Genomic DNA, 14,839 nt, shown 5'->3' on the forward strand with positions numbered 1-14,839 from the left:
TCCAACCTTTCAATAAGAGTGCACATGTGCTTGATATGGGCTAACCAGCTGGATCTGCCAAACGTATCTGCCTTGATCAGGACCAAAATAATCAATCTGTTCAAGGAAGGACTAGGATTAGACCAGACAGAAATCCACAGGCTTAAAGGAGCCAGCAGTGAGTATTGTGAGATGTACTTAAGCCCAAGTTCCTTGTGACAACTAAAATGTGGGCTTGATTAAGGAAAGCTTGAAGAAGCTTCCGACTGAACTTATTTTCAACAGTCTACAGAGATTTGCTATTAATAAAACCCCTACCCTGTGTATAGTGATAGATTTTCTTTCTATAAAGTAAGCATGTGTATAATGGGGGACTTTCCAAGCCTATGGGTAAAATTAAAAACACAACATAGGGTGCCTGAGAAATAACTTTCTTTGGCCAGTAGTAGAGCCTTCCCGTTTGATTTTTGGTCAAATAGGAGGCCTAAACATGAAAAGACATTCATTTCGTATTTTTTTACCATTGATCAAGAAATCCTGGAGCTTAGTTTTGTTGGGCCCTTCTACCATGATGACTGTCTTGCTAAAAGTGGTGCACAGTTCACACTTATCCATAAGAGAGACATATTCTTCAAGTAGATTAAATAGTGCATTGCTGTTCTGCCCCTCAACACAGCGTCATTTGTATACAGAAATATAGGAATGCTCTTGGAATTCATATGTGATATGTCTGGTTTAAGATTAACAAGGCTAGCCTCTACATCATTTATATATAAAAGAAATAAAAATAGGCACCAGCATGCAACCCAGCCTAATGCGAGTGGCCAAATTAAACAAAGCGGTTCACCCCCCCTTTCTTATTGAAATGGACCCTTGCAGTCAGGTCAATGTGCAGATGCTGCAAGAACAAGAAGAATCCATAATCTACACCCATTTTGTCCAATTGGACCACAGCTCCACCTTATTAACATGATCGAAAGTAGAACTGAGGTCCATAAAGTCCAAGTGGAGGGAACCCCTTCCAATAACTGCGTATCTCTCCACTAAGAGATGAAGACTGAGACACTGCTCAATAGTTCCTAATCCCGCACCATATTGGCTATCAGAGAGGATCCACTTTTCCTCCACACAATCCATGAGGAGTTCCAAGATGACCCGGCCTACAACTTTAACTACAGAATCAATAAGAGAGACTGGACGGTAAAAGTGGGGATCCCCTCGTTGACTTTTTTTTAATAACAGAGACAATAATTGAGGCTCCCCATGAGCTAGGTACCGATCTAGAACTAGCAACATTTAGTACGCCTGTAACCAGGCAACAGGGGGGCAAAGAACCTCACTGTGCTTAAAAAGGTCCATGGAGACCTGGGACCTTTAATGAGGGGCTGTTACTTATGGCATCTGTCATGTTAGCCAAATAGAAGGTTAACTCTCCTTTCAGACACAGGGCTGGTGTGATGTATGAAGCGAGGGATGGGGCATAAGTACCCCTAAAATGGTGCACCCAGTCATTAGGCCTAATAGCAAAATCCAGGCCATGGCCTTCAGTTGTATTAAAGGAGTCCAAGTTTACTATGGACCAAAACTGACTTGGGTTTGTCAGTTCACCAGCTCTCAAAATGTCATCCGAAGCTGCCTCCCTCAGCTTCCTCTTTCTATTTTTTAGGGCCACGGTATAACTGGCCGTAAACCTAATTATATTGTAGGGGTCCCTGGGAGACCTGGCCTGGGCTGCCTAAGTTCTCTATTTGCCTTTGAACATGATTTTGAGAACCACCCAGTATTATTATCCCTGGAACAAGAATTTGTTTTTAAGAGCATACCATCTATCTTGTGGGTTAAACAGTCAAAGTGCTTCAAAATAATGTCACTCTCAGGTGTGTCATCTGAGAGACATTCATAGAAATCCCGCAGGATTCTTTGAATCAGGTTAATAATTAAGGCATCAGCATCATCTTTAGCCCATTTCAATCTGTTCCCAAATGTCACTAAAATTAAGGGCCAGGTTTATGGGGATTTGGCGTAGGGCACTGCAGTCATCTTGTTGCGCTGCTCTATGCCAAACTGAAAGGGCAGGAGTGCACCGTATTTATGCAGCATGGTACATACCTGTCCTTTCTCCCTGTGCTGGTGCCGTTTCGGCAGACTAGCACCAATGCAGGCACCCTTGCACCATGGTGCAAGTGTGCCTCTGTTGCATGCAGGATTTTTTTTGTGCAGGAAGGGGCACCTTCCTGCACCCAAACAATCCAGAAAGGTGTTTTCCTCTTTCTTTCCTTGTTAGGCCTCACCTCAGGAGGCGTAAGGTTTTGGTGCTTCCCAAGGTTTACGTGATTTTGTAAATCTGGGTAGCGTCAAAATCTAAGGGTGTTGCGTGTGAAAACTCACCGCAACGCCAATGGCATGACTGATACAGAGAAAAGCAGTGCAGCAACTTGTGCTGCCTTGCCTTACTCCATATCTATGAGGCCAATCAAAGCCACACAAAGCAGCTTTGTGTGGCCTCATAGATATGAGTTCGTAGTCTTCTGCCCCGGAGTGTCAAAAAATGTAATGCTCCGGCAACGCACAGAGCCCATAAATATGCTCCTAAATTTCTGGGCACCTGCCTGCAATCACTGCATGATTTCCTCATAGACATGAGCCAGTGATGGAGAGGATTATGGTCACTAAAGCCTGAGGTGTCAACACCCACAAGGGCCATTAGAGAGGAAAGGGGCCTTGAGATAAAGATATAATCAATGACAGACCTGGCCCCCCCCTACCTTTAAATGTTGGACCAGTAACATTTATGTGTTTAAAAAAGGTGAGGGCATCGAAAAAATATATTTTAAGGACACTGTTTGCAAGCGTTTATTGTTGCCTATTAGAATATTTGTCCATAATTGGTAGGCTGGCAGGCTTAGGCCGGTTATACCAATCGGAGGCCAGATATAGCATGCTGTTGATTTTTATATAAAAAATGGCATCTTCAAACATGTTTTCATTTCAACAATCCATAGTAAGAGAATCAATGGTCTTAAAGAGGGAGACAATATTAACACATTTAGTGTGATCAAAGTTATTGTTATAAAATAAAATACATTTGGGGGGTCATTACAACATTGGCGGGCGGCGGTTTGTAACCGCTGTGCGGCCGCCAATGCAGCTGCACTCCCGCGGTGCCCATTATGACATCCCCGCTGGGCTGCAACATGGGAGCCGGCTCCAAATGGAGCCGGCGGTGTTGCGGCCGTGCGGCGGGTGCAGTTGCACCCATCGCGCTTTCACTGGGCCCTGTCAGGGGGCCCCTGCACTGCCCTTGCCAGGGGCCCCACGACTCCCCGTACCGCCAGCCTTTTCCTGGCAGTGCAAGCAGCGCTGCCTTGGCGGATGATCACCGTCTGGCAAATGTGTCGGGAAACCGCCAGACCCGGCGGTGCGACCGCGGTGCTACTGCCGCAGTCGTAATCCCCTCTGAAGCACCGCCAGCCTGTTGGCGGTGCTTCAGCCAAAACAGCCCTGGCGGTCTTGGACCGCCAGGGTTGTAATGAGGGCCTTGGTGTCCATCTCCTTAACTACCCAATTTAAGGAGGTTGCAACAAATATAGCCAACCCCCTTTAGCTCTGCCTGAGGATGAAGCCAGGGCAGAACTAAAAAATGTCACATAGCTGTCTATGAGACAGAGTGCACATAGCCAAGTTTTGTGTTGGATAATAATTTGAAACTGTTTGATAAAGCCAGTCCCATCCACAAATTTAGGGCTCAGGCCAGCTATATCAATTTGAGGACCTCCCACAGAACTCGTGCAACTGGTATTGAATTTGATAGTATATTCGTACATGCAACGGGTGTACAATGAGTATTTGAGCTAACATTGTCACCCAAGTGGGGTAGGTCAATATGGTCAGAGGTGTTATCATGGTTAATAAAGGACAAGCTTAGAGTAGAGGTGGAGTCCTTGCTAAAGCCCGCACTTCATCTCCCAGAGTTGCCTGCGGCAGGGATGCATGCCGCAAGGACCACGCACCAGGTGGGCATAAAAAGAGGCGGTCAGCACCGCTGCGTGGGACAAGCTTACAGCAGTGGGAGAGGATTTGCTAAAGCCCGCACTTCAACTCCCAGACTTACCTGCAGCTGGGATGCCTGCCACCAGGACCATGCTCCAGGTGGCGCATAAAAAGGGACTTTCAGCCCTGCTGCGTGGGACAAGTTTACAGCAGCAGGAGAGGCCTTGCTAAAGCCTGCACTTCATCTCCAAGACCTGCCTGCGGCTGGGACGCACTCTGCGAGGACTATGGGGCAGGTGGCAGAAAAAAAGGGACAGTCAGCCACGCTGTGCGGGACCAGCTTACATCAGCGGGGGAGGCCTTACTAAAGCCCGCACTTCATCTCCCAGACTTGCCTGCAATAATAATTCGAAACTGTTTGATAAAGCCAGTCTGGGGACACCAATTTATGGCTCAGGCAAGCTATACTCCATGACACCAATTTGAGGATCTCCCCAGGAGGGGCATAAAAAAGGGTGGTTGGCCCGCTGCATGGGACAAGCTTACAGCAGTGGGGGAGGCCTTGCTAAAGCCTGTTCTTCATCTCCTAGACTTCCCTGCAGCTGGGACGCACGCCGTGAGGACCAAGCAACAGGTGGCGCGTAAATAGAGATAGTTGGCCCCATTGCGCTGGATGCACCCGGGCACCGCCTGGGCCAAGAGTGGGCCCATCTTCACCCGTCATTGCCAGAAAAGGCTAGGCTGGGCCACCCCTCTGAAGTCTACAGCTTCCTAGTACATTTAGAAAGTGGAGTTTTGCTTGCCAGTCATCCAGTTGGTGTTGGGAAGTGGCGCAATTTAGGCGGAGATTGTGATCTGTTTCATTGTTTTCCATGTTATCCTGTAAAAGATGGGGAAACGAAAAACAGCTGCTGTACACGTTAATTCCAAGGAAAACAACACACTGGAAAGGTTCCTACAGATGGCGGTTGGAGTTTTAGAAAGGGAGATCGAGTCTGCCGAACAATGGTTGTCCATTGTAGCCCTCTTGGTGGCTCCTCTATTACCTCCTTTGCCTTCGCCAATGCCCCATTCCAATCTGAGGTCTAGTCAGCAGTGGGTTGTGATGCGTGACTGTCAGGAGAGGCCAGCTAGTAATCCCTTAGATCTACCTACAGCTGACCTTCTTCTGGACAAAAATATCCCTGTAGTTGGTACATTTGGGAACTCAGCCTCTAAAGGACAGAGGGAACGTAGCGAAAACCCCCCAAGGAGCAAGTGCACACGTACTGCAGAAACTACAAGTCCTGGAACAGAAAGAAGGAGGGACAAAGGGGCTCAGGGGGGTCCTATCGACTCATTTGGTATTTCAGCAGAGCAGTATGTGGAGGAGATAGTTAAGAGACTGCACCTAAACGAACACTGCTCAACAGCTATTAAGGAGAATTTGGGGAAAGTTGTACAAATGCTCACTAATGGCGTATTGCCCACAATTCCTCTCCTCCACCTGCAGTCCTCTAATAGTTTTATATCGACTGGGGTCCCCCCCCCTTCCAGTGAGCCTCCAGTTTGTTTGGAACCCAAGTGCAGGGCTGACCACAATACTACTATTCCTGGACCAGCAACTGAGGTGCATGGGGTTGCTTCCTCTGGGCTAGCCTTGGAGCAATGTCAACTTGAACACCATTGTCCACAATAAGGTTGGTGGTGTTGGGGCCAATGTAGGGAGCAGTGGTGGTCGGGAGGCCATCAACTGCCAGGGAGCTATGAATAGCAAGGAGGCAGAAGGCTAGTGTTCCTAGCCTTCAGTTAAATAGTTCTGAATCTTTTACTGAACTGAAAACAAGGTTTTACAATGGTTACATGTAAATGCTAATTTTCCATACTCTTTAGCATCTACAATATTAATGGCAAGGAGGGTGGTATCCCTCGATTGTCAACTATGTTTTTCTAAACTGCTGCAAGATTGGCCTAATGCACAGGGGTGTCTGTGCAGACTTGCAGCCTTCTATCCACGACCACGTTCCTCCCCTCTTATGGGGTTGCAACCTGGACCAAGGGAATTTATAAGTACTTGTGGCCAAGGTGGCACACAATTCCCCTGTAGGTACGTTCACCGGAGGGCTCCATCTTGACTTTCTGATGTGGAGTGACTTAAAGGTCTGGACAACCAGGGTTTATAAGGTCCCCTTGGGCGTGGGGGGTGGGTGAATGGAGTTAGCTGCGGCTGTAAGCCCACTTGAATTTTGGGATGTTTGCAACCAGGCTGACATTAAACAACCTTCTCAGAGGCTTTCAACTCCCCCAGAGGTAGGAATGCCACAAACCCCAAATTCAATAGGTGCCCCTTTAGCACAGTCTCCCGCCATGTCCGAAAACATAGTTACAATTATTAGCTGGAATATCGCTGGTTTAGGGGCTACAAGGTCTAACCCAGATTGGGGCAATTTTATAGATACATATGATTTGTGTTTTCCAGGAAACATGGGCTCTGGAGCCCAAGTACAGACCAGGATATAAGAGCTTCTGGGTTCCTGTGGGCAGGGTGTCTTCCGGCCTCGGGGTGCCTACTAATTTGACTCAGTGGGACTCTCAAGTGTAAAGCCTGAGAATTGGACCTGGGTAATTCTTACATACAGGGCCTAGTTTTATCTACCTACAAAGAGTACCAACTTCTGTTGATAAATCTCTACAACAGAAGTGTGGGAAGGAGTAGTATATCTGAAACCCTATGTGTGTTGGACAATTTGCTAGATGTGATAGAGCTTATTATGTGCTGATTGCAGGGGACTTCAATACTACCTTTGAGCACTACTCATCGGCCCAGGAGCTCTACTGGGAAGAGGACCACTTATGGGGGATCCCGCAATTAGCCACGTCCAGCAGGGGCAGATTGACTAGGGCTGCACTACAGGTTGTTGACATCATATTAGCATACAGCCTTCGGGCATGTAATGGTCGCTCTCGCTCAGACACAAATCTAGCCCCAACATTTAGATAAGAGTATTGCGTAGGCTCTCATTATTGTAATGAGACTACTGGATTTTGAGCGGCAGAATCGCCTAAAGTGTGGGAGCCTGACCCACTACAGGTGACACCTGTTGCCCTAATCCAGGTTTTGCTACGGCTAACTCTACCCAAGGGCAGGGATGATTGGGCAGCCGAGCACATGACATCATTGATTTCTCCGGGAAACCGTGGTCACTCAGGTCTCATCCATTTCTCTGAGGTACATTAGATTCACATACACAATGACAAACAGAGGCAGTATATGTTTCAGTAAGATTTAAATGAAGCAACTGCATCTTGGATAGCAAAGGATGTGCTGCAATAACCAGGATGATACAGCATGACAAGATTGAAATTGTGACAAGGAGAGTAAAGCATTGAAATAACCATATTGTCACTAGATTCAATAGTCTAATTCCTACCTAGGCTACAGTAGAGCACAGCATGTTAAGCTCTAATTCTTCCCTTCTTGGTTCCCCTGGGAAGACCTCATCCCCCATACCTGAGCAAAAGCCTGAAGTCTGCATAAGTAGCTGTAGCTAAGTGTTCAGCAATTTAGTATACAGTCGTGGTTGTCTGGATAGAATCTCCCTCCACCGTGTAAGGGACAGGGAAATGTTTTTATAATAAAACAGCTGATGTTCTGAGAAAATGTTCCTCCATAAGGATGTGAGTTTTTCTATAAATGTCAGTGACAAAACTTGTACCACGTTCACCGGCCACCTATCTTACTACAGCCTTGAACGAAGCACACAGAGTGAGCAAGAATGTCTTGTTTGAGAACGCAGTGCTGGCCTAGGCAAAAACAGCTAGAGAGAAACAAAACAAGACCGTAAAAGTGGCTATTGTTAAAAAAATAAACATAGCTGAATAAAATATATCTAGGTTACAGTGCACAGCAGCAGGCCTAGTGTGCTAAAATAATGTGCATAGAGCTATAACTAAAATGGCTACACAACACCCTCCCCTTGTCGGTTGAAGGTGGTTCAAAGCCTAAATATACATAAAAGCTACTAAAACACAACCTAAGATATATATTTAAAAAATGTCAATAATGAAAAGTTAAAAGGACACATGAGCATATATAAAAGGACAATTTAAAATGCTAACATTTGGAGCAAGAGGACCGAATTTCAAGAGTTTTAATGTCATTTTTAAAGTTGCCAATTGAATCCGGGACAATGGAGGACAGGAAATCTTCCACTTCGACAGGTGTTAAAGTTGGGAAGGCATCGCTGAGAAGGACCAAGGAGCAGTCGTGTTCCATAGCCTGAGCCTCAGCCAAGGCAGCAGCATTCCGTGGTGTGCCCAATAATGAAATAGCTTGAACTCGAGTAAACTTGAGACCTATTGCATTGCAAATGCTTGTGAAATAGATTCTTTCTGAGTCCCATTGTTTTATAAGGCTCTAGTCTGCTGAGTAAAAACTAAACGAATGAAGATATTTACCTTTAGATGAGGATGGTGCCCCTCAGGAAGGCGCTGTGCTGTACTCAGTGCAGAGGTCCGTTTTTCTCTCTCAGGAGGAAGTGGTTTAAAACATGTTCTTCATGGAAGAGCGTTATAAGAAGAAAATGTTTGAGCGTTATTCAGACGCAAATGCAATGAACATATCAGACTGAGGACCCAGTACGAAGGGTTGTATGTCACCACCTAAAATACAACGGAGTCCATATATCACTACATAGAATCTACTACATTGAAATGAGCCCCTCTGAGATTTCCACTGCTGGGATTACCACTCCTGAGGTTACCAGTACTGTGATTACTACCCCTGAGATTACCACTGCTGAGATTACCACTAATGTGATTACTACCTCTGAGATTACCACTGTAGGGATTACCACTGCTGAGATTACCAATACTGTGATTAGTAACTCTGAGATTACCACTTCTGATATTACCACTACTGTGATTACTACCCTGAGACCACCTTTGAAATTATTACTGCTGGGATTACCACTTCTGAGATTACCACTACTGGGATTACTACCTCTGAGATTACCACTTCTGAGGTTCCCACTACTGTGATTACCACTACTGTGATTACTATCTCTGAGATTACCCCTGCAGGGATTACCCCTGCTGAGATTGCCACTGCAGGGATTACAACTTCTGAATTACCATTACTATGATTACTACCTCTGGGAGTACCAGTGCAGGGATTACCACTACTGAGGATACCACTACTGTGGTTACTACCTCCGAAATTACCAGTGCATGGATTACCACTGCTGAGATTACCACCGTTGAAATTATCCCTTTGGGAATTACCACTGCTGAGATTACCACTGCTGGGATTACTGTCTCTGAGATTACCACTGCAGGGATTACCACTGCTGAGATTACTACCACTGAGATTACCACTACTGTAATTACTACCTCTGAGATTACCACTGCAGGGATTACCACTGCTGAGATTACCACTACTGTGATTACTACCACTGAGATTACCACTGTAGGGATTACCACTGTTGAGATTACCACTTCTGAGATTACCACTACATTGAGTAAAATAGATTCAAGAGTAAGTGTACAGACCCTATGCTAACCTACACCTTAAAATGAAACCTTACTTTACAACTATTGGTTGGTTCGTGGGCTTACCTTTTTAAAATTCACTTGATCTAATTTGTGGAAGGCATGCATTCGTCATGCCTTTTCTGGTGTTTAGCCCACCTTGAGCGACCCAACTACTGAAAACATATGTTGCTCCATGTTTTCTGTATGGTTTCTGGACTACTTTTTCTCTTTATTTCGTAGGCAGTGTGATGTCGCTGGGCAGAAGTCGAGCGCTTTGCATGACATTGACCCTGTTGCATGGATAATTGCACTTTTGCGATTAGATGGATAATTGCACTTTTGCGGTGACATGGATAATTGCACTTTTGTTGATACATTTCACTGCGAGCGGATTTCTGTTTCCTTTTGTGTGTTTGCCTTGCACTCATTGTGGCCGTGGGCTCGCTTATGTGAAACAGTTTTACTTTTCAGTTCATGTCGCAAGAAAAGTCCGAACAGAGTTTACAGCGCTAATAGCTTTAACTCGAGTAAACGTGAGACCCATTGCATTGCAAATGCTTGTTAAAGATTGGAATAATCCCAGAGGGCAACCACAATGAAGTAATGCCAGTTTTAATTATTCCATTCAGATACACAGTTAGCATGGATGCCCACAGATTAACATTCAGTTTAAATAATTAGGAAAACCTGGCTAGGGATGTCAGCCTTATTTCTACAAATTCAGCCAATATCACCCTTGACTTCTCTTAGTTTGAACCTAAAATTTGAGTAGTCCGAGTCAGCAGAAGGCTACACACGCACTCCCTTGGTCCCGCTGGGCCATAAAACCACTGAAATGAGACACCCAATTGTCCAGCTGGGGAATCGTTGCTAGAAAAGACAGGATAATTAACAATATCCCAAAATTTGTCACTGCAGTTCTGATGTCACGCTTCTGCTAGGCCCTGCCAAGCTTCATGGCGCAGAGCTCCTTCCTATTTTGAATAGCTGCTTTATATATCTGCTTACATTCATTCACCCTGGATGCCACGCTTGGCTTGGAATTGAGAACCTGTATCAAATAATGATGGCCTGGCGAGCATGCTGCATTGCCCCTATCGGGGAGAATCTCTCCACTTGCCTACCCCCTGACTATTAAACATAATACTTACTGTAGAACAATTGTTAGAAAAAGCACATTGGATGAGTTGCTTGCTTCCACTGCTGACACCAGGAAAGTATTTTTTCTTTTCCTTTTGGGTGATTTTGTATTCTATAGGAGTGCATGTTCTGCTTCCTTCCTAACGCGCTCTCAAGTGTGTGTTTGCACCCTTTCCCATGCTCCTTTAAAATTGCAACCCCATCTCTCTCACATACACTTTCCCATTCTCCACCACTCTCTCCTCACCTCCATCCTTTTCTGCCCCTTCTTGCTTTCTCCATCTCCCCTGTCCTTCCCTGCACTCTTCAGCCGCTCCATGCTGGCGACCTGTATTGACTTTGCCAATGCTGAATGCTTTTTACACTTGCAGCATTATTGGCAAAGCCAAAGGTCATGAGCGGCCACATTGGAAAATACATTTTCACAGTGCTTAATTTGTACATAAAAACGTGCCGGTGCCCAAAGCCCCCTTTTTAAACACGCGGCTGCTGCAGTTAAATGTGCAAGAACAGAATACTGAGGCAGCGTAATCCTGAAGCCATCTATGGCCTCTTCAATCCATATAGAGCCACTCCCTACCCTTCAGCTCACTCTTGCAGGTTTCTACTTTCTCCCTTTGTGACGCTTTTTCGTTTTTCCCTTCCTCCATCTTTCCCATGTGTGTCTTTTACTCGCAGCAAATGATTGAGGCAGAAGAATAAGCCCCGGCCCTCAAAAATAAGTGCCGTGCTCAGCACCAGAAACAACAAGCATAAATTAAGCACTGCAGTATTTTCAAGATGGCTGTTACGTTGCATGGCACAATGTAGCATGATGTAATCTGACAGCCATCGTGAAAGTGTAAACATTATTATACTTTCAAGATGACTGCCATGAACGTGGCGATTTTTAATATTGCAGGACAGAGCTGAAAGTGATAGGTTTTTCATCCTTGGTTAGTCCAATTATTCAAATGACCTTCTCGGTTAAACCAATACAAGGATTTTGCTATTTTAAGTTTTTTATTGCAAGCTTGTGAATTTCTCAAACTTTCGCAGATCGTGATTGGCTATTTGGGACCATGCAGCCAACAAGTGTTTCCGCAACTTGCTAAACTAGAAGGACGGATAATTATTAAATTAAAAGTGCAACATTTTTTTTAAACTTTCTTAAACTGTGGATGATCCCTGAGGGCCGAAGCTTGGGGGTCTGGAAAGGCAGCTCTGGAGGGTTCCATAGTGGAGGTGAATGATGTATGACGGGCGGGACCTCGTCCAAATGTTTTACTCATCGTATGCTGTGGCTATAATTTACTGACAAGGGTCACACAGGAGGTTGGTCCGGCCTTTACCTTAAAGGCCTTATACCCTGTGATGCCCAATTCTTTCCTCCATCCTGTTGTGGCCACCACTCTCTGTGAATGACAGTTGGAGCCAGAGCCCCACATGCCCTGTACATCTCCTGTCAGACCTGTCAGTCAGTGAGAGGATTCAAAATAGCACGGAGGGTAAAGAGGAAACTGGCCTTCCACGTACTCGTGGTTTAACGGATGTAAAACTCTTCCACAATCTAGTGCATCCACCCTCTCTCCCTCAGGTCCTGTGATCACAGAATGGCAGTTTTGGGAGCAGTTAGTTGAGAGTGGCAGTAAAAGGCTTGGATTAGGGTCACCTAATTCCAAAAAGTACTCACAGTGACTGTGGAGTTTCACTTCTCCAGCATGCTCTAATTAGACTTTACCTGTACTGTGAGACTTTATCCAAGCATCATATGTCCTTTTAAAATGGAAAAAGTATAATCGTGCAATTTTTTTATATTGATTTGGAGGTTTATGACAGTAATATCTCTTTTAATGACACAAGTTTCTGTCCTACTATAATACAGGTGAAACAGTTGCTGTTCACAAAGTTATCATTTGATAGTAAACAGACTTTAATTATTTGCATTTCTCATTTCCTCTCCTTAGGTTATAATGTACTGCAGGAAGAGCTCCTGAATGAATATGGACATCACCTCCCACCCGATTTGAAAGGTACTAAGGGCGCGCCTCCTTTTCACAGTTTAAGAGGTGTCTCTTTGTTAATTCCGGTTCTTCTTTCAGGCTAATCTATATTTATAATAATAGGGAGTCCATGGTTAGTTAGTCTTTTTTTAATGCGCTCATTAGTGTAAAAGAATCTAAATTAATAGATTTAAAAGTAGCAATTTATATATTAGTGCATGTCTATAAAGATTCACTTGAATGTCAGAAATGCACTTTGAAAATGTACATTTTGTTAATGATTTGTTAATTTAATCTAGCCTTTGTGATTTTTCTATTTGAATCTCTTCTGATTATTGTTGTTCCATCCTTTAGGCCCATTCTTTTCATTCTATCCTATGGTACCCTACCAAATCAGGAGATACATAGGAGCAGTGTTACACATAGGCTATAACTCAGGCCCTCATCATGACATTGGCGGTGACTGTTAAAGTGCCGGTAATACTGTCAACATGCTGGCGGTAATTACCGCCAAATTATAACCATGGCGGTGAAAACTCCCATAGACAGCCAATGTACCACACCATCCGCCAGGGCGTTAAAACCATGTACGCCGGTGTTCGCCATCAACAGCCAGGCGGAAGACAAAGTACCGCCCACCATATCATGACACAGGAAACCACCACGATTTCCAGGGCGGTACCAACGCCATCAAAAGCCTGGTGCAAACACTGCACGGAAGACCAAAGACTCACCATCGGAGACACAGAGAAGGACAAAGCCGCCATGGAACTGGAACTGCAAGTCTTCCCCATGCTCTTCTACGCCAGGCTCCACCCGGAACACCAACGCTGACGAAGACGATGATGTTAAGTACAGCCGCCTAGCACACAAGGGAAGGAGGGAGGAAAAGGAGAGTGACACACACGCACAACACACACCATTCACACACACACACCATACACACAACCAGCTGCAGACGAAAAACAATAGTTCAGATGTATCAAGATTCCAGTTTGCAATTCTCAAATAATGATTTTTAGGAAATCGCTATTTAAGAAGTACAAAATGGAATGTATGATTTTTGCGAATCAGTAATAGTGATTTCTTAAAAATCGCAAATGCTGTTACCGAATCGCAAATAGCGATTGTGAGCCCATTCGCACCTATGGGCCTGTAGGCCCATATTTGCGAATTTTTTGCATTTCCCAAATTGCGAATTCCAGTTAGGAATTCGCAAATTCGGAAATGCAAACCCCAGGGTGCTGGGGGCCTAAGGCCCCCCTCTGCTGCACCCTAAAAAAATATTCAAGGACATGTAATGTGCACACATACCAAAGGGGCATGTGTGCATTACATGTCATTTTTAAAAATTAATTTTTCATGCATTTTTAAAAATTACACATGGTTACCACCAGATTGAATTTGGTGGTAATTGCATTTCCTAAATGCCCAATTTTCGCATTTAGTAAATGCTTGATACATGGGCTTAAGAAATCGCAAATAAGGATTCCTTATTTGCGATTTCTTATTTAGAGAATCGCAATTTGCGATTCTCTAAATGGGGTCACAATTTTAAGGAATTGCAATTTTAGCGATTCCCTAAAATTGCAATGCGAATGCCTTTCATACATTGGGAAAGGCGATTTTGCATTTGCAAACGGACAAATTTTGCGATTCGCACCATTTGCGAATGCAAAATCTTTTTGATACATCTGGCCCAATGTTACACGACCCATGGCATACTAATGCAAGGACAACAAGAATGCAGTAATGAGAATGTATTGAATGGGAACAGCCACCAATTGAACCAGTTGGATAAAAAAGAGATTTGTACAAATGTACACAAAGGGCCAATGCCCAGTCCAAAGTTCTAAGGGCCCTCATGGCCACAGTCCAAGGCCCAACTTCTTTCCTGACATCATCCGGATAGAACTCTGCAGGGGCATCAGTTTGCAGGTAGGCAGGCACCTCAGCGGGATGGGGGCTGGGGGGACCTCAGCCAAATACGGGAACTTGCCCACTGTTTCTGGAGGGGGCTTCCTGCCCATTTCTCTCTGCTGGGGAGTGCAAGGTCACAGTCTCTCAGATGGTTACTTGCCCACTGGTTCTGGAGGGGGCTCCATGCCCATTTCTATCTGCTGGGGAGTGCAAGTCACAGTCTCTCAGGTGGGTGACTTGCCCAGTGGTTCTGGAGGGGACTCCATGCCCATTTCTCTCTGCTGGGGAGTGCAAGGTCACAGTCTCTCAGGTGGGTG

The 14,839-nt window shown here is 45.0% G+C and overlaps 1 protein-coding gene across 1 annotated transcript in view; it reads left to right on the plus strand.

The window, feature by feature from the left end:
* Nucleotides 1-14,839, plus strand: part of LOC138268283 (NACHT, LRR and PYD domains-containing protein 12-like) — a 953,091-nt gene that overhangs the window by 556,333 nt on the left and 381,919 nt on the right. The window contains exon 5 of the mRNA XM_069217781.1: nucleotides 12,567-12,632. Within this exon, the coding sequence (XP_069073882.1) occupies nucleotides 12,567-12,632 (66 nt within the window). The remainder of the gene's footprint in view (nucleotides 1-12,566; nucleotides 12,633-14,839) is intronic.

This window comes from Pleurodeles waltl, chromosome 12 (assembly GCF_031143425.1).
Source record: "Pleurodeles waltl isolate 20211129_DDA chromosome 12, aPleWal1.hap1.20221129, whole genome shotgun sequence".
NCBI lineage: Eukaryota > Metazoa > Chordata > Amphibia > Caudata > Salamandridae > Pleurodeles > Pleurodeles waltl.